The sequence below is a fragment of the Oryzias melastigma genome, linkage group LG7 (genome assembly GCF_002922805.2).
Source record: "Oryzias melastigma strain HK-1 linkage group LG7, ASM292280v2, whole genome shotgun sequence".
NCBI lineage: Eukaryota > Metazoa > Chordata > Actinopteri > Beloniformes > Adrianichthyidae > Oryzias > Oryzias melastigma.
The window spans coordinates 16,687,886-16,707,621 of NC_050518.1; the positions used below are offsets into that span (position 1 = coordinate 16,687,886).

The window sequence follows — 19,736 nt, forward strand, 5'->3', positions numbered from 1 at the left end:
GAACCCGAAGTAAATATTAAAAAAAACATGGATCAAGCATTACTGGACCAAGCTAAGAATTTTTAAGCCTTTTTAACAGCTTTTATTTGGTTTAGAAAGGCTTTAAAAGAAAACATCCCCACTAATCAATGAGTGTTGTCACATCATTTAATTCACCTTTGCCTGCTGTGAACACACATAGTTCTGTGAAGAACATGCAGAGATGAATGACAACCTTTTGCAAGCATTTGTGAACTCTTTTCTGATGAAGCTCATTACATATTTTTGAAATTCTTCAATTTTCTTAGAAAAATTGCAAAGAGCTAATCCTTCTCTCTAGTGTATTGTGTTTATCTACTCTCTCCTCTTTCTTTTATCCTCTCAATTCCCTTCTTTTTTTTCCAGTGCCCTTCATTTCTGCACATTCTGTCTCAATTTTTATGAGCATATTTGTCTAAGCAGAGCAAGAGACACCAGCAGTTTTTTGTTTTTTTTACTTTGGAGCTCTAAGGGAGATCAGAACACGTGTCAGAAGTCTGATGGGTCTTTTCCACATAGACCCTACTCGGTTATGTGGTTTAAACCTATTTAGAAGGAGCAAACACGGACGTTGGTTCGGGCCACAAGAGCACAGCCACTGGAACCATGGGATAGTCAGACAGACATTCTAGAAGAAAGAGATCTATTCACTGGCTGGACTGGCTCGTGAAGGAATTTAATTGTGTATGTGTGTTCCCTCCTCGGTTTCAAGAAACACAGACAGCTGCATGCACGGTGGAAGAAAGAGAGCAAAGGGGAAGTGACAAATAGACAGTGTGCTATATGTGACCATTGTTTGAGTTTCCAAATTGTTCTTTTGTTGGCCAGCTATTATCTCTGCTACAGAACACAATGATGAGTTTTCCGTTTGGACATTGGAGGAAGAAAAGGGGAGCAAATAAAGGCCTTCCCTGTTGGCCATGTGTGATGACTTAGTCGAGCCAGAAAACTTATAGCACACTGACACGTAAGGCCTGGGGGGGCTGTATCACTTTGAAACAAGAAAGGGAGAAGCGGAATAAAACCACTAACAATGCCAACAAAGCCCCCTATGTATTGTAGTGTTTTACAGTGCCCTGAAATGGCCTCTGGTCGGAGGTTAGCAGCTGCAGTTTCAGGTGGGCACAGGGACAGCGAACAGGAGGACTGCTCAGCTAAACGACAGGGAGGGTCACGAGTTTCCCGAGGGAGGAAATATCCCAAAGCGTTGTGTGCAGATGGGGTTCGGAATTAGAGAACTCTCAAACAGGTGGATGGCTGTCACCCTCATTTTGCCACCACCAGCAAGCAGGTGGCCTCTCCCTCCTCCTCTCAAGGGTCACCTTGACATGCTCCCCCACCGGGTCATAAATACACTATCTATACCAACATTGGGTCTCACGTACAAACAAAGCGAGAATCCTGCACAACTGTCCGTCAGCTCCAGCACCTGGGGACTGGGTGTGGACAGTCGCTCTCAAGGTGTTTCATTTCCATTAGGAATCTCATCATTTTCACAACCCCCTCAACTACCCCCTCCTTGCCTTTGTAGATACTGAGAGGCAAAGAGCCTACTTTATATGTCTCCCCGTGAAATAATTATCTCCCAACTCAGTTCACCCAACATCTTCAAAAGAGGATATTTCATTGATGATTTTTGCCCTACATCATTGCTTTGCTCTTGCCTCGACTCTAAAACCCAATATAGCGTAATTAAACTAACAAAGTGACATCAATAAAGACAGAAGTGCTCTGTAATTACTGTCTGTGCTAGGACATCATAAGCGGGCAGTGTCATCACCCTAACGAAGGAAATAAATCAATGACAGACAGACAAAGCCCTGCTTTACGATCCCCTTCTCCTCTGACACACAAAGCCGACCATAAACACGGGTAAGGCAAGAGTTTAATGGCAATCTTAAAGTTGCAGAGGCCACTAGCTTGTCTTTACTGCTCCTGCCCCGCAGTACAATGTGTGTCTTGACACTTTCACCACTCCCTTCCCTCCTTCATTAGTTGTGCTTCTCTGTGTTTCTGGCCTTAGTTTGCCTTCCCCCTTCCTCTCTATATGGTGTCTGGGCTCAGCACCCTCTGGAGACACACGAGTGACAGGCCTCTCCCCTAATAACTGTGTATACCGTGTGTATATACTGTATATGTAATTGTGTGATCCAAAATGTGATACATTCACAACTGTGTCGACCACAAGATTAAATATCGTTTGCAGACAACTTAACACCAAAGCCTGAAAAAAACTCACTGCAATGAAATCACTAACGGTTTGAAAATAAAATAAATCCACAAGATTGATTTCAGAAGGAGTTTATCATAGCACCAATGTTATCAGATCAATGTCTCATTGTTCTCCACAAATGTTTTCTAGAAGGAGAAAAAGGCTCGGATCCCACTGAGCTGTCAACGCTCATGACTAGTTGGATGAAAAACATTTTTAAGAAAGTTTTCACATTCGTGTTGACTTTTTCTCAGAATAAAACTCATTTTTATCTCTAACAAGTCAAACGGGGTTGTATATTTTTTTTTTTTGGCTGCCTATTACTCATGAAAACTCAGTCACAAACGGTTCCAGATGGGTGTGAGACACGGGGAACGACAGACTATTTTAAGAAAGGAGTTGTCATGCAAATCTGGTTCAAAATTCCCATAACATGAGGAAGAGGTGCTCTGAGGTATTGAATTCATGAATAACACATGTGCTGAGGAGCACGTCTTAGTTTTATCAGCCACAACATATGATTCAAAACTATAAGAAAACTTTGCCTTGACTTGTCTAGTTTTTCGTGTTCTGCACATTTGACTATAGTGCTTAGGAAGATATACAACTGAAAAAATCATCTTTGCAATGTTTATTTATTATTTGTGATTTATTAAAATACTTTTTTTGCAATACAGGTTATGATTATTCATTATAATGTTAGACACCATCTGGGGAAATTTCTGCCAACAATGCCGCCAATAATTTATATTGGAATTTAAAAAAAGATAAATAAATAGTTAAAACTATAAACAATTGAATAAAATGGATTGAAAGCATTTTAATTTTATAAGTTTTAAATGATTTATAGTGTTCGTATCTAGAAATATGTTTAGGGGGTTTATTAAGTGTTAATCTTTGCTGTTCACTTTCTTTAGCTATTACTATAAAGTATATAAAAATACACAAGAATTTGGTGTCATTTAGAGGACCGTCAAAAATATTAAAATTTCCAGCTAAAACAAACTTTACTCTTTTCTTTTAGTTATAGATTTTAGAGGTTTTTTCCTCCTTATTTCTCTTTAGTGAATATTGGATTACTGTGATGTCTAACATTTACATGATGGAAGTTAGAGTTATTCTTTGTAAATAAAGACTCTAAGTGAGACAGTGTGTGGGTGCTCTTTTGTCATTGTTATTCTGTAGCCTTGACTCCCCCTACATCCGCTCTTAGAATCGCCTTGTTGAGGTGACTGATGAGCAGACTCACTGGTGTGTTAAATATGTGGGAAATAGTCAATCAACTTGGCCAGTGCGACAGCCTTGCATACTGCTGTGGTTTAAGTATGCTGCTAAAGAAAGTGTGAGTGACTCATGCTCCGTGCCAGACAGAGGGCAAACTTTATGGTTTTTGAATTTGATGGTTTCCCATTTTAAATTTGTCCATGCTGAATTCACTAGTTTTTATGATTTTGGATGGTAAAATTATGATATAAAGGGTATATTTCTGTTTTATTAAGTTAAAGCTATTTGAGGAAAACTTTTGCAGAATCTGAATTCTTCTCCTACTCTTCTGGCTTATCCTTACCCCTTCATTTGTAGGGACATTTGTAGGGGTAGGGGTGTCCGAAATACTTTTTAAATGTAAGTAATGATATTTTTTTTTTTTTCAAGCACAATCTTTTTAAAGTTATCAAACTGATGTTTTTATGTATTTCCGATTGCTAGCAGCTCTGCGCTTATGTAGCTGACTGCCGACTATTGATGATGTTATATATAGTGAGAGTAACGTCTGAATTTGAAGACACAGACTGTCTGAATTCCCACCCTAATCCCTAACTAATAAAAAAACTATGTAGTGCAGGACTATCTAGTCCCCTGGATTTTAAAAGCAATTCAGAAACCATGCTCACTACTTTCCTTTAATTTTTCTTCTAAACGTAATAAGACGTCACCAATGTCACTAAGTGAAAATCTAATCAATACAAACATTTTACATAGTCTATTCATGACTTATCTGTTTTCTGATGATGAAATATGGATGGTTTATTAAAAAATTGCATTTAAACTTTTTTTTTTTTTTTTTTAAATTGCTATGCATTGTGGTCCATATTTGCTAATGCACACACTGGTTTTTAGCAAAGACATCTGGGAAATTTCTTGAACACTCAATTTTGGAATTATAGATAATACAAAATGGCGAGTGCACTATATAATGAGTAGTGAAGGTGCATAGTGAAGGGATTCGGACATAGCCACATTTTTCCACAACTCTCCGCTTGGAGGGCTAAATGTATGGGAAGGGAGAAGCCGGAATTTGAATTCAGTCTTTAAATAAATGGTATTTTGGTGTTATTGTTTTAATCTAGGCTTAAAGAAACCTCAAACTTGTTTTTTTTTATTTCAGTTAGAAACATAAAAACCACCATAAAAAGTCCAAATATGAGCAACTGAAAACAAACAAAAAAAAATTGAAAACTGGAAATGATAAAGCAAATGTAGTCATGATTGGATTGATGATTTTTGGCTACTTTGTAGTTGTATTTGGATTTAGACATTCATTTACATATAGCTGACTTTTGCAGTATTATCAGATGGAAGTGGAAGAAACAGTCCACTTACCGTCCGCCTTTTCGACTCTGGTTTGCACAGACTAACTGTTGGTGTTTGTTCCAATATTTGCGAGGTCCTGGCCCCGGCTGAGACTTTAAAAAGAAGAGCAAAGTGATCACAGACATGTGTCAGGGTCAGAATAGAGGGTTGTTATAAAAACATACACAGAAAAATTGTATTTTAAAGAAATGAAACCTGTAAATTCACTCTACTGACAAAGCTACTGCAAGTATAAAAATGCATTTTACTCTTCAATCATCTTTTTACCATTTTGCCCCTATTTTAAAGAATCAACTGTTTAAAAACATGAATTATAAGGTCATTAGAATCACAAGAAACAGATTTGTAAATCTAATAAGTTTACTGATAAAATAAAGTATTGGAGCCATGTCCATATCTACCGGTACATAGTTTAATTTAGTGGCACCATGTTACTTCCGAATCCCTCAAAGGATTCTTAGCAACTGCACAAAATAGTAAAAAAAAAAAAAAAAAGAAAGTTATTCGGCTGTGCAAAGACACTCTGAATACCCATCTGCACACTGACACAGCTGCATGCGTTCCCAGCTGGAAGCTTCCCAGAAAAACTACAGTCTGATCTTTTCTGCAGACCGGCGCTTTTATCTGTTTCTTCGAAAGCAGGATCACACTGGTTGTCCCACATGGTGCAGTCCTGCAGCTGCACAAAGGCTGGTCACAGCTCAGTTTGATGATCAGTGAATAAACAGATTGGACTGCAGTTACTGTATTTATGAGACACTGAATACTACTTTTAATTGCCAGCAAACCTGCATGTATTATCCATTGATTGGTAGTTGCAGAAAATAAATCAAGCTGACGATATATTCTTGTTGACATGCAGTACACTAGTGCTCAGCCTTTTGTACAGTGCCTTCAAAATTCCATTCCTGTTTTTTTTAACCGCATTGCTTCCGATATTCTTCACACAGTTTCCTTCTTGAAGACAAAAGTCATCACTCTGTGCATCCTAAAAGTACTTACTGTATTTTTTGTCTATAAACTGCTAAGATTATTAAGCATTGAAGCAAAAATTGTGTTTTAAGATTCAAATCAGCATTGATGCGCATGGGAAGACCCTTTTTTGTAGAGGGATCAGAGCAGAAAGCCAGCATGAAACTTAAATGATGGAATCCAGTCCAAGCAGTACAGCAGCGGTAGCTTGGTCTCCAATATGTTCAAGAAGTATCGGCTTCGTGTTGCCAGCAAAGCCTGAAATTCGATTTGATCTGCATGGCCACCATCATTTAACCATGAGTGTTGTCTGTTCTTCTCCACCTCTGTCTGTGTTTGCGCTTGAGCTGCCGCCAAGCCCTGAGCTCCAATTAAAGCTATGATGCCTGGCTTTGGTTAGTATGGTGGCCATACGGGGCACAGAAAGAGCTGGGATTCCCAGGTGAAAGGTGGGATAGACTTTCTTATTCGCTCCAGCACCCAGATGGAGTAACAGCTCAATTTCAACCTCTCACTCTTATTGGTCTATCATCGCGAGTGAGAAAAGAACCGAGAAGGGAGAGGAAGAATGGCTTCTTTTTCTTCTCCATTTCCCCTTCTTTCTTTCCACTTTCATTCATTCTCTTTTTTATTGGTCTCTCTATTCAACCACTCCACAACTCTCTGTTGAGGCTTTGCCACAAAGGGCTTTCCGGCTTGGTCAGCTTGTAAAACATCACTTCCAAGTCAGCTTTGTCTCACTTTAGAAAGTTGAGTTTTGTGACCTTTATCCTTCTTTCTTTCCACTTGTTCTTACAGCATGTGCTTTGTTCTTTTACTTTTTTGTGGACAAGGCAGGATTTGTGAATTAATCATAAGTGGTTCAATAGCTGGCCTTTGCTGTGCTCCGTCATTGGTGGATCAATATGGGAAGTTCAGTGGCCCTGACTGCTCCGGGAGAGAGACAAGAAGGGCGACAATGCATTCAGGTGATCCATAACTCTGGTCTGACTAGACCGTGATGTGAGAGGACCAGCTTCTGTTTTTGTTTAGATCTCTGTTGCATGTTTTTTTGAAATTATGTTATTGATTTGCTTGAACTGGAAAATGCATATTATTATACCTGGCATAATGATTCATTTTAACAACAGTTTGATTCATATCATAATTTCTTGTTAACAATTTGATATGATGATATGATCCCATTATTGTGGCTTTTAGCTTCATTGAAAAATGCTAACGTTTGAATGAACAATAATTAGTTATTTAAGTGTTGTCCTTTCTGTTTAGATTTTTAACATGTCAAGAAATAAGCAAAAAAAGTTAGATTTAATGTCAGAAATGTAGAAATGTTCTTTATTTATTTTTGTTTTTAATTTAGTCAAATAAAAGTCTCTAAATTTTTTTTATTATTATTTTGGTAAATGACACTAAAGTGGTTAAAGTTTTGAACAAATGCAGTTTAAAAGGACTGTCTTGCATTTTTAATTTGCAAGTAAAGCTGCTGCAGCAGGAGGACCTTTTTGACACAGGGTGGGTTTTATTCTGAAAGGAACTAGTGTGTGCTGCTATCAAAAGTGAAATATGTTAAAAACATATAGACACTGATTTAATTAATCTTTTGAGATATTTAAAAGCTACATTTTTAAATAAATGTTCTATTGCCAAAAAACATATATATTGTGCATTTTTTAAATGATTAAGTGGGACTTTGCAGCTCTGATTGGGATCTGGTCTGTAAGAAACTAGACCAAATGGCTCTTTTAGTGTTAAAGTTGCAGACCCCTGGTATTGGTCCATTCAATTAACCCCTTGTCTTAGACAGATTGATCTGTTTGGATTGTAGGATTATCAATCAATTCATTGATTAAGTCAATTAAATGTTGCACCCTTAAATATATGTGTAAACAAGCCTGTTGGCACCAACCTATATCCATAAGAGGCAATGTGGGGTTCAGTGTCTTGCCCAAGGACACTTCAAGACACGGCGGGAATCAAACCTGCAATCTTCCGATCAGAGGTCGACCGCCCTGCACCACGGCCACTTCGTGTGATTGTTATTCCGCTTGTGCATGTGTAGGTGTTCTCCTGGCACTCTGTTTTCCTTGCTTCCTAAGTCAATCGGATACTCTAAACTGCCCCTAGGTGTGAGTGTATGTGTTTGTGAGTGTGTGGTCAGACTTGGTGACATTTTTAAGGGTGTACCCCACCTTCGCCCAACAGGGCCGGGCACCAGTAGCCCAAGACCCCAAAAGGGATTCAATAGGTTAAGAAGATGAATACTTTTGAGTATATTATATATCTCTTTATTTCTGTAAATAGTTACTAATTATTTTTTCTTTGCTTTAATAGATTTGATTTTTGCATATTTTGTTCATCCTCTTTAGATTTTGTGTTCTACAGATTTTTTTTAAAGGAGCTAGTAAGTAGGTGTGAATGTATTTGATCAGTGCTCTAAATAAGGCAGTTGGAACATGACCACTTTATGAACCACTGGCAGAATTCCCCTGCTCCTTATAGCAAGTGAGGTTGTTTTTGTTAATAATGAAAACCTGGCCTTTTATTGGTGCAACCCAGTTCATCTTGGATTTAATTGCATTAGTATTTCCTACTGTAAGAGAACATAAGCTGCTAAAGCAGCAACTCTGGCCCATGACATAAAAAAAAGGCTGAATGCAATTCCCTGCTGGCCATGCATTATTGAATATACAAAAGCTTCCCCTTTACAAAGTGTCATAATAAGGCAGAACCACAGAACCTAAGTTTGCATTTGCACAATGAACACAGCATGTCGTTTTCTACAAGCTGGGCTGCAGAGAAGCTTCATTCTGACAACATCATTTATTACACACTGAGATGTACCTAGGATGATTTGTGAGGTTTTGCAGAGGATGTGAGGTTTGAATCATCATCTTTGTGAGGACTTTTCTTTTTTTTTTCTAAGTAAGCATATGCACACAGACCGAAAACGGTAGAAAGTATTCAGCGCAAATACGATGTGGGAGCCCTTTGAGAAAGAAGATGAAACTCATCAACATTTTAACCCGACATTATGTGCGGTGGCACACACAAACACACACTGTGACAGTGTGAATTTCAAGAGAATAACAAATGTCCTCAGTTCCAAAACCTCACAAGCACTGAAATTCAAATTCTGTGTCACGTAAGCCGTACATCAAAGCCGCACATTAGTCCTTTCTGCTCAGTGTATGCTTTGACACAGAGAATGGGGCGATGAAACTAGTGTATGACATGGCTATTTGTAAATAGCATCCACTGGCAGCAGTTGAGAGCTTTAAGTCAGAGTGGTGATGGCAGCCTCCCTGAAATGTGCATGAAACCAGCTTAGTGCTATCAGCACAGCATCACCGCCAGTCACCAGCCGCCCTCTCGTTCTGCCTCGCTGCTGTGGACCAGATAAGAGCACCCCTGCCCTCCTCCCCTCACTGCTCCGGTTTGCCTAGTGTTGTCCCCCAACAATTCACCCATCCTCCCACGCCATTTCACCCTTATCCTCTTTAAGGTCTCATAGGTGCAGAGATACTGATGTGTAGCTACAACCATAATTTATACTCTTTGTAAATTGTTTGTAATGTTTTTATAGCGATAAGTAAAGGAGCGAGGCGGCGGGGGGGTGTGGGGGACATCTGTTTGCTGCTGGAAGGCAGTGGGAAGGAGCTTCAGTTTCATGGCAATCACAGGAAGTATAGATAGAGAAAATAGTGGAAGCAAATGATCTGTCTTCCTATCCTGAATTACGGCTCCAGGGGCCCAGCTACCCTCCCATCATTATAATGGTAGTTAGTTGAACACTCTTTGTAAACAAACAACCAGCCCCATCTGTATATCCTTGGAGATCAGTATGTTACACCGTGTTTGGCTAACCTAACTTGATTATTCACTTAAGGCTAGCTCATACTCTTGTTTTTCACAAAATTAGTTTCTATATGTGTAAAAATGACTCACAGGAAACCATCTAACAGGTTTGTGTGAAAGAAAGGATGTGATGATATTTAAAAAAAAACAAAACATCTTATTGCAGCTGACACACCAGACTGCCCTCACACCCTTAATTTTTATATAGTATCATTACTCATTCATAGCTTAGGGCTGAGGGCACTCTATACCAGAGCCCAGGGAGCAATGGGCATTACAGTGACCAGGTGCTGAGGCCTCATTTGCAGTCAGAGAAGAATCCGACCTGCGGCGTCTTGATGTAAGTGCAGGAGCGGGAGAGCTGGAGGGCTTGAGAGCAGTGCAGACGATGAATCTCAATCCTGGGGCCGTGGCAGATTTACATTTAAAGTAGTTTTAGCAAACGCCCCACTTCCTGATGCATGCTTTGGCATGGCTGAAAGGAGCAGCTTATCTGCGAGTCATCAATTGCACGTGATGCGTCTGGATAGGCGCTCCCGCCATAGAGCCAGCACCTTTCTGCTCATGCTTCTATAACTCAAAGATGATGTGCCAACTAATAGAGTACCATTTCTTGCAGTGTAATTACATTTCATCTGAAATATCTCCGCTGTGTTTTGACAGCTCCAGATGTGTGCATGTATTCCCAAGCTAGCGCATGTGAGTTTTAACACATGAAATATTTGTAGTACCAGTGATTGACAGCCCTAGAAATGATCAGAATATCTGTTTTTTCACTCATTATTGGTATTTAAAGATGAAGTAGAGCATGCATAAAGATCCACCCCATCTATTTTAAAAGCGTTCCCAGTGGTCTTTCAATTATGATTATGCTGTTTTTAGCAAAAGTAAAAAAAAAAAACACTGGTGACCACTCTTCCCATCATCCCTTTGTGTACTCTCTGTCCCGCTAGCTTTCACTGTCGCACACCCCCAACCTCATATTACAACAAAAAATGGTGATCAGTATTGGAGTCATCCAACCGTACAGTTTTGCACCAAATTCCAGCTCAGACAAGGAAAACAAAGACATACATGGATCTATTTGTCTGCAAGAGAATGCATCAGAATCATTGACATGAACAGAGATGGACAAAACAATGCTGATGCCACCAATAAAAATTCCTTTCTTCGGCTTCCAACGAAAGGCAACGAAAAGCAGTGATTGGTCTGAGAATCTGTCAATCAAACACTTCAGACGTTTGAGGTGGTGTCGGCGGGTACCACATGCTCTCATTGAAACATCTTATGACCAGTACATATTTTGAATAACTTGCGATAAAGAAAATATATTATTAAAAATAAATAGGTTTCAGCACGAACATGTTATGAGTCACCGGAGCGAGAACGGTTGTTCTGACAAAATGACTGATTTAAATCTGATATTTTTCAGTTGAAGTCTATGGAATTTGGGCTTTTTGGTACCAGTGGTTTCTTCCTATTTGGAATGGAAGGGCGAAGGGGTTGATCAATCCAGCTCTCTCCATGTTCTGTCTATGATCGTAATGCAGCAGAGCAGGGAGCTTGTTGCCATCCGATTCTAGCTTTTTTTAGTGATTTCTACATCACTGCTACAAGCTTTTTCAAATGGCTTTTTTTCTGTCTGCATTTACCCTCTTTTGACACATTTTAAACTAATCCTGAACACTACACTGTTTGTTCACGTTAAAAAGTTTGATTAAAAGTGGCTACAACTCGGAAATCTTGTGGAATTTCTGCTTCCAGCTAATGATTTTCAGCCGCAATCTTGTCTGCCACCAGGTCCTCTTGGCATTACCTGCCTTTTGAGCCATGTCTGGATCCAACTAACTTATCTTGCAAGGCACTTCTGCCTTGCCAGCTGAGCCAGCAAACGAAGAAAAGAAGGTTCATATTGAGTTAATACCATGACTAACGTCTCAGGAAACAGAGCAGAGTTAGGTGCATAACACCCCCCCATACACACTCACACCCACTACAGTCTCATCTGTTGGTTAAAATCCCATTTGCGTCTCCAGCCTCACAGCTGAAGGGTTCTTTGACAGTTGTAAAAGAATAACTTGTTTCATTCGTTAGTACATGGTGCTCTCTATGTTGGATTTCTTTCTTTTTTGGTTTTACAATGGTTTACAAAAGCTGTGGATTCTCCAAACACACAATTTTCCACATGAAAACCTCCTACAGAAGTTCATTTTAGCATGTGTTCGACTTTTTTCAGAGTCCTTTTCATTTAAATATTTATTTATTCTCATTTTTTTCTTCTATAGTCCAGAGCTCCTGTTCTTTTGCTTTGTTTTTTCATGCAAAACACGTCACCAGCCTCATTAAACCATCCCCGTACCCCCCTCCCCACCACGGACTTTTTCAAATGAACAAATCTGATCGAAGGAACGCCATTACCTGGGCAAATGAATGATTCCTAAAGGACCGTACAAGGCCTAACATCGCCCTGAGGATAAAGCTTATTATCACTGCAGACTCAAAAAAAAAAAAAAAAAAGTGATGTGGAGCCTGTGTGCACTTCACGGAGACCTATATTTCCATATATATATGCTACATATACTGTAGGAGTCAGAAAAAGAGTAGGTCTGTGACAACAGCACTGTGAGCTTCTTCTCCTCTTGTTCAAATATTTGTAATTCCGATAAAATTAATTGAAACGCCTAAGTATACAGTGATAGGAAGAGCGAGAGGGAGAAAGAAGAGACTGCAAGAGGGACAGAAGAAACATTAAGTTGACAAAGGGTGCATTTTAGACCACTATCAGCCTCAGATCCAACCCTCTGAATGGGTCCTTAGGCTTTCCCCTCTGTGTCCAAAGTGCCTTAAATTGAAAATAGCATCCACCAAACAGTCCCACAAAAATAGCTGAGCGAATAAGTTTTTGTGCCGTGCCTATAAATACGGCACAGAGCCTCTGACACTGAAGCCTCACCCCAATTTCCAGTGCTCGGGAGGAGATCAGATAGCCCAGTGTCATTTGATTCTTTGCCTTATCTCATCCGTGCCCATCTTCTGCTCTCATGCATAGCTACATTTTAAGAAGTGCACGCTGTTGATATCTTTTGAAGGACAAAACTCAAAGTGGTATGAACCAAATAATAGCATCCAACTTTTAGGTTGAGCCCCTGGCATGTTTGATTACAAGTGCAAATGTGGGCATCTGTTTGTTATTCTAATCATTCAGATTATATGTGGCTATTCCAGCTTTGCAAAACTTGTGCTTATGAGAACACCTTCACGGTGGGTGCTAAGATGCTGTAAACTAGAGCAGATCTCTTACAGCCGTTTCTCAGGCTGACCAATAAAAATGGGGTTTAATCTCTGCAAAGTATGCTAAGCACTTCACAAGAGAGACTGGTAAGCGATGAGAACACAGCAGGAAGGAGGGAGGAGTGGGAGGGTGGAGGTGAGGGATCCTGAGACAGATGAAACAAGAGGGGAAGAAAAGGAAGAGCTGGAGTCGGTGCAAGGGGGAAGACAAAGACGTCCCCTGGTGCACAGCTTGAGCTGACTGACGGCAAGAGGAGTGGGGCTATGGAGAGAGGAAGGGAAGAGGGAAGGGAGGAAGGGAGATCAGTAAAGAGTGAGCATGTCATTGTATGAGTGGCGTCTCTCATTAGAAGGTGCTGTCAGGGGCCACAGACCGGGGACTGTGGGGACCCCACCATCTCCTTCTCCTCCCTCTCCACTGGCCCTTGAGAGCCAGCAAGCAAAAATGATTGATGAGTGATACCAAGATAAACACACGCCTTAGCCCCCAAAGGCAGCCCTGCAAAATGATGCATGCAGCATTATAAATAAACCTTGTGAAAAGAAAATGTAACAATAAACAACAAAACAATGCAAAACAACCGTTGGGTTTTCTTATTTTGGTTTTTGTTGCATAAAGCATAAATCAACCCAGTTTCTTTTTCCTCTCTACTTTGATGTGAGTTTTTCGAGCTTTTTGGGTTTGCAGTTTTTTCCCCGTCTGTATCCGATGAGTGTGTGTGGGGTGTCTGAACAACAAACACAAGACTAACAAGGCTCACCAGCTGATTAGATGGTTAAGCTCCACTCAGCCACACTGCATCCTTAGCAGCTTGTTCGGGCAGCTTTCTAACTCTATAACACAAACCTATTCTCATTTGGGAGAGGGCCAAATCATAGCAGCTGCTTGTACTGTGTCTCTGTGTGTTGGCGGTTGGGTTTGTGCATGCTTTATTCATGTTTTAGAGACATAAATGTGTGTTTACAGTCACTTTTGGAGAAAAACAAGCCTTTATTGTGCAAGTCAGGCAGAATTTCTATGTAAAACTTTTGTTGGTGTGCATAATTTAGAGCAACTAAAGAAAATGTAAGGAGTTTTCTCACAACATTTTGCTGTAATTAAACAATTATTAGTTTGGATCATACCGCCTTTATAAAAACTGGACTTTACAAGTGTTGAGACCCCCCATAGGAAATGTATTACCTCACAAAATCCTGAGCCAATCATGAGTGAGCTTGTTTCTAAGTCCACACCTTTCCCACTGAAAGCGGGGAATCTGTTTGAGGTGGGGCCATTGGGCGCCGCATGCTTTTACTGAGGCATCTGATTGGTCAGTTAATAACTTGAATAAGTGGCGATAAATAAAAAAAATTCTTCAAAAAATAGGATTTGAAAGAACATGCTAAGAGGAATTGATGGTTATTCTGACAAATAGAACTACTAAGTAATAACTGTTTATTTCACAATAAAAGTCTATGGGACTTTGACCTTCTAACAACTGGCAGGTACTTCCTATTTGGAACACAAAGGGGGAGGGGTTGAGAAGTCCTCTGATATACATGTCAATGGTTTGAATTCGTAAATCCGGAGGTTTTATTTTCCAATGTTCACATATTATCACTTTTCACTATTCTAAATCTGACCATCCACACCGTCTAGCACAGGAAGTCCCCTTCCCCCATCCAAACCACAGGTTCAAGGTCAGGGTAAGTATGGAGGGTAAAAGAGTCGCTCACATTCTACAAGTAAAGGAACGGAAAGGCAAAGATGTGGCCTTTTTTTAGCCTAACTAGGAAGTCTTTAGAGACGTTCCAGCTCTTGAGTTGTGGGCAAATTTTAATGGGGATTCAGGTTTTATTCGTGTTACATGTACATGCTTAGCCACCTTTCTAGTCGAGTATGTTGCCTTTGCAAGCAAATATTACTTATTAACTAATTTTGGGTGAGTTTAACTTGCATAAATATTTCAGCTTTTCGAAAAACATTTGAAAAAATTCCTAAGAATATCATGGAATCTTAATAAACGGCACATCCTAAACAAATAAGTAATACAAAAGTTTCCATTCATAGGAGTTTTTAGTTTGTATCGCAGTGAAAAATAGTGTTAAAAGTGCTTAGTTTTGCATTTATGTGACCATTTTGACACTTAAACCATGTAATGTGGAGTTTTCTTGTTAGCTGTAGATAGTTTGTCTTCAGGAATGTTTGTCTCCTCCTGTGTTTTGGATGATGGTGGAGTGTGTGGGCAACTATGCAGAATTTTATTGTACATGGATTCATAACGATGGCGCAAAGCTATTCCACATAATACCCATATACAAACGCAGAAAACTATATCTGCTGTATTACCTAACGTTCTACCTAATTGTTGAGAAAGTCATAAATGTTTCATGCTATACTTTATGTTAATGTTTAACACTGAGTGCCAAATGCCTCTGTTACAAATCTAAGTGGAAAGGGAGATTATTGTCAAATAGTTACATTATATCATTATGAGCCTACAGGCTGTGGTCTGGTGGAGGGAGAATGAATTATGAATGGAGTGTGAGGGAGGATCTTCTCTTCCCTCAAGGGACTTCCAACACTACAACTCATTTAAGTTCAATGAATGGGAGATAAGGAAGGATGCCAACGCTTCCATCCTCCTGCCGCTTGCCTTCCGCATTAGCCTTCATATAATTTGTTCTGTGATGAGTGCCACTTTAACACCTCACAGCATACACACTTGTCACTGGAGGAAAAAAAAAAAAGAAAAAGTAAGCTGAGGGGTGCTTTGTTCGTTGTCAAACTGTGCATACCAATGCTGGGAAACACCGTAAAAGAAGTCTTGTCATCTAAGTCACTGGTGCATTTTCTGCCTGGCGCAGACCCATGTCAGACTTCTTTGTACATCTCAGAAATGAGTCCCTGAGCTGTACTGTAGCTTTGCCTAAAATTCCTCTCATCTAATCTCCCTCTCTTTTGCTCTCCCTCTGTCTCTGTGGATGCAGGCCTCAGAATGGGTCGATGATACTCTACAATAGGAAGAAGGTGAAGTACAGAAAAGATGGCTACTGCTGGAAGAAAAGAAAAGACGGGAAGACCACGCGGGAGGATCACATGAAGTTGAAAGTGCAGGGAGTCGAGGTGAGTGAACAAGCAAAAGTTTGGATTCGGAGGAAGGAAGCGGGGAAAGAGTGCGGTGCGGGGAGTGAGTGCTAGCCTTCATTCTGACACAGACAAACTGAGGTCTACGCCGACTTCTCCCCTGGCTGTAATGGAGACAGTCACATGCTGCAGTAGACACGTGTCTCCAAGGAACCTCACCACGAAACAATGCAGCACAACAATAGTTTTCCCTGAGAAGCTGGTGGAGTGGAACCGATTGTTTGTACCTTATTAAAGCTGTGGTTGTTGCCTTTGCTCCAGAGAGCCTACATTAATCTTGCCGGCTCAAAGCAGCACTGTAGAGCAAGTGCTCCCTAACCTCAGCCCAAGTCACTCCCTGTACCAGCTGCCGCCATAAAAGGCCCAGATGTATCCGTTTTTGGCTCACCTATAACCCGAGGTGGACGCGATGCAATCTTCAAACTTTGTGATTTATCAGTTGTCCGGATAAATAAGATAAAGCTTCACTCGGGTGTTAGAATTCCCTCCACCGCTGGTGTCTGGGCAAGTTTTTGGGTCTGTTTTCTTTTACAGCTGTGGCGAGGAGCAGTGACAGCACGAGCACACAGGTCGAGGCAGAATAAAGTCAAAACGTGTGAGAGTTGGGGACTTTGTCCTCTTGTTTGACACAAGGACGTAAACACAGTGTACACCTAACTGTACACCTCAGGGAGAGTTGTTGAGCATCTGTGTCACACAGTGTGACAAAGACAAGGCTAGGGCGTTCTCCCATCAGGGGCTCTGTTCTCTTGTTTGTCGGAGTCTTTTCTGCGTATGTGTCACTCCGGAAAAAAAAAAAAAAGTGTTGTCATTCTCCCAGATAAGTGAGTGAAATCATTTCCATTTACTGGCTTAATATATATATATATATATATGCTTAGTCTGTATTACTTTTAAAAGAGCTTTATTCAGTTTCCTTGATTGTAGATTATTAGCATAAAAAACTACTTCCAATTTTTTCTATTTTGCATCTTTACTGAGTTAAAGGCTCCTAACTTGTAGTGGGTGTTGATCACTTCAGGGTTACTCTGTGATTTCTGCTGTGAGCATTACTGCTAAATTATCTGTAGAAAATGTCTTGAAAAAATAGATTTTTTTCTATTATAGAGAATTCAGTTTTACTCGCTAATATCGCCTGCTGCTGTTGTACTCCACAAGATCCAAATGTTAAATGTTTTGGATTTTTCCGTCTCAGTTCACAAAGAAACATCGTTGTATCACTTTGTTCCCTCAAAGTGTCTCTCCTAGTCAAAAGGCTAGAGGCTTGTGGGTAGGATGCCTGTCATGTCAAACACTTGTCATATTTCGCAGTGATGGCAAAACGGGGAGTACTGTGCAAACTATGTGATACTTGCAAAGATTTGAAAGCTTCATTTTTTTAAATTTTTAGATTTTAAGTTGTTTTAACTTATCTTTGCTCTATATCTTTTCAAGTTTTTTTTTTTTGTATATCAGCAATGTCAAGGATGTTTTGTCTCATTAATGCTATGGTCACAAAAACAACTGCCTCCACACGATGTGGTGATATTAGAAGAATCCTTAAGATGTCATGCTGCTGCCTGAATTTTTGAAAATTGTTGACTTGGTCATGAATGGCAGTTTGGTGGTCGTCAAGTGAGCAGAAAGGCCAGCGTTTTTATACCGGGCATCTGGTGGCACTTTAAATGGACTTTCGACTGAGACATTTACACATCGTCCAGTCAGAGCTGCTGACGGCCGGTGATCTTTCCATGTTGCCACCCAGCTGTCCCCCGATTTTGTAATGGTGTCATCCTCGCCTGTCACTGGAATGCAACCGTGCAACCCTGAAATGTGCCTGGGCATCCATAGATCGATATTATCTTTTAGAGGAAAATCGCCGTAAAATTTGTACATTGTCTTAAAACCTACCGTGCGACGTGTAACCTGTGACTGCCACCTGTGCCGCCCCTCGGCCACCTGGCAAATTTGTTGAATAACTTCCAATTAAGTTGCAGAGCAGGGGCATATTGGGATATCTGCAAAAGTCTAAGAGGTAGAATCTAAAAATAAGGAAGTTTTGATTAAAATGAGCCCAAATTATTTTGCTCCATACCCTTGACATAAGTAAAACTTGATATAAGACCAAAAAGAAAAAAAACTCAAACTGCACTGCAGTTTCTATTCATGTTAAAATATTGACAAGTTAGACTGACATTTATTGCCATTATTCTGGATGCAAAAATATAATTTATGTTCTTAGATTAAGTGCTAGTTTTACATTTTATGAGATTTATTAGGATAGGCCAACTCCTACAAATATATTTTTGTACTCATCTTGGTCAAAATGAGTCATTTCCACTTATTAAACTATTTTTTTGTCTCTGTAATCAAAGTTAACTCCAATAAGGTACATAAAAACTAAAAAAAAAATACAAACCATTTGCTTAAAACTAGCAAAAAATACTTAGTATTGGGATGTATAGCTTTCAAGTTAAAGTAATTCAATCTAACAGTTTTTAGTTTTAACATGCTTGTTTGGAACTTCTTGTTTGGAGATTCTGATATCTTATTATAATATTTCATGCCAAGTAAAAATTACATTGACAGATAATTTTACCACTTTCAAATGATTTTATTCCTAAAATTAGTATTTTTATCCTAGGCTTCCTCTTTTTGCTATGTATTTTTGGGTTTGATCTTCTCTATTAACAGCCTTCATTTTCTCCAACAGAAGGTGAGTCTGCATTTAGAACTTGAATTTCAGGTGATATAAATACATTTTAATAGACACCAAGGTGAATTTGTCACACAATATACGTTTGAACACTTGCCAGGTTTGTCAGGGTTGCAGTACATCCGTATTGAATGAGGCAAACACAGCTGAGCAAAAGCTTATAAAGCTTGTAATTAGTTATTGAACTTTGACTCAACACAGCTGTTGATGAGTCTCTATTCCTGTGATAATACGCATGCTTTAAAAAGGAAAGGAAAGTCACGCTAATTGTCACACACCGTGGTGGGTACATTTTGTTCTCCACTTTTGACCCGCCCCTTTGGGGAGGATTGGACTCCAGTCACAACCAACCTCAATGTCGAGGGTCAAGCAGGGAGCCCCTGGTTAGAAATGTTTAGTCTTTCAAATAACAGTGGATTTGAATCTACTATCTCCTAGAGCCGACGTTCTACAACTTCTTGAGATTTAGATTTTCCAATGCTGAATCATGTGTCGCAATGGACGACTTGACATAAACCAACTGTGAGGCAGTTATATAAAAAAGGAAATAATGAGTATTTCTAACTGTTGTTGTATTACACTCTTTTACCCAACATTTATTCAAGATCGTGTTCTGACTTACTCACACGTATTATTGCAATGGGTACAGTATGTGCCTTTTTGCTGAATTAAATTATGATGTCAATTGATGTGTTACACACCCAGCATTTTCTAACTCCTCTGATACAAATAATGAATATATTTTTGAAATAATTTTTAAACGGTTTAAACTTTTGGTCATCTGAAATCACACAAACATGATAAAATATATATAATCAGAGCACTAATGACTTCTAGCAGTTATTTGTTGGTTTTGCACATAAGAAACCGGATATGACCTTATGAGATTACTAAGGAAAAGTGATGAGAGGTCCACTGGATAATATTGTTGGGGGCTTCACCAATAAATGTTTCCCAAAAGACTGTGACTCACC

General features: G+C 39.6%; 1 protein-coding gene across 12 annotated transcripts in view; it reads left to right on the plus strand.

Moving 5' to 3' along the window:
* camta1a (calmodulin binding transcription activator 1a) overlaps positions 1-19,736 on the plus strand; it is a 326,262-nt gene that overhangs the window by 177,839 nt on the left and 128,687 nt on the right. For all 12 annotated transcript variants that reach the window (XR_004948200.1, XR_004948201.1, XM_024292513.2 and 9 more), the window contains one exon: positions 15,911-16,046. Coding sequence is in view for 10 of the 12 variants with exons in the window: in XM_024292513.2 (XP_024148281.1) it covers positions 15,911-16,046 (136 nt within the window). In the remaining 2 variants the exon portion in view is untranslated. The remainder of the gene's footprint in view (positions 1-15,910; positions 16,047-19,736) is intronic.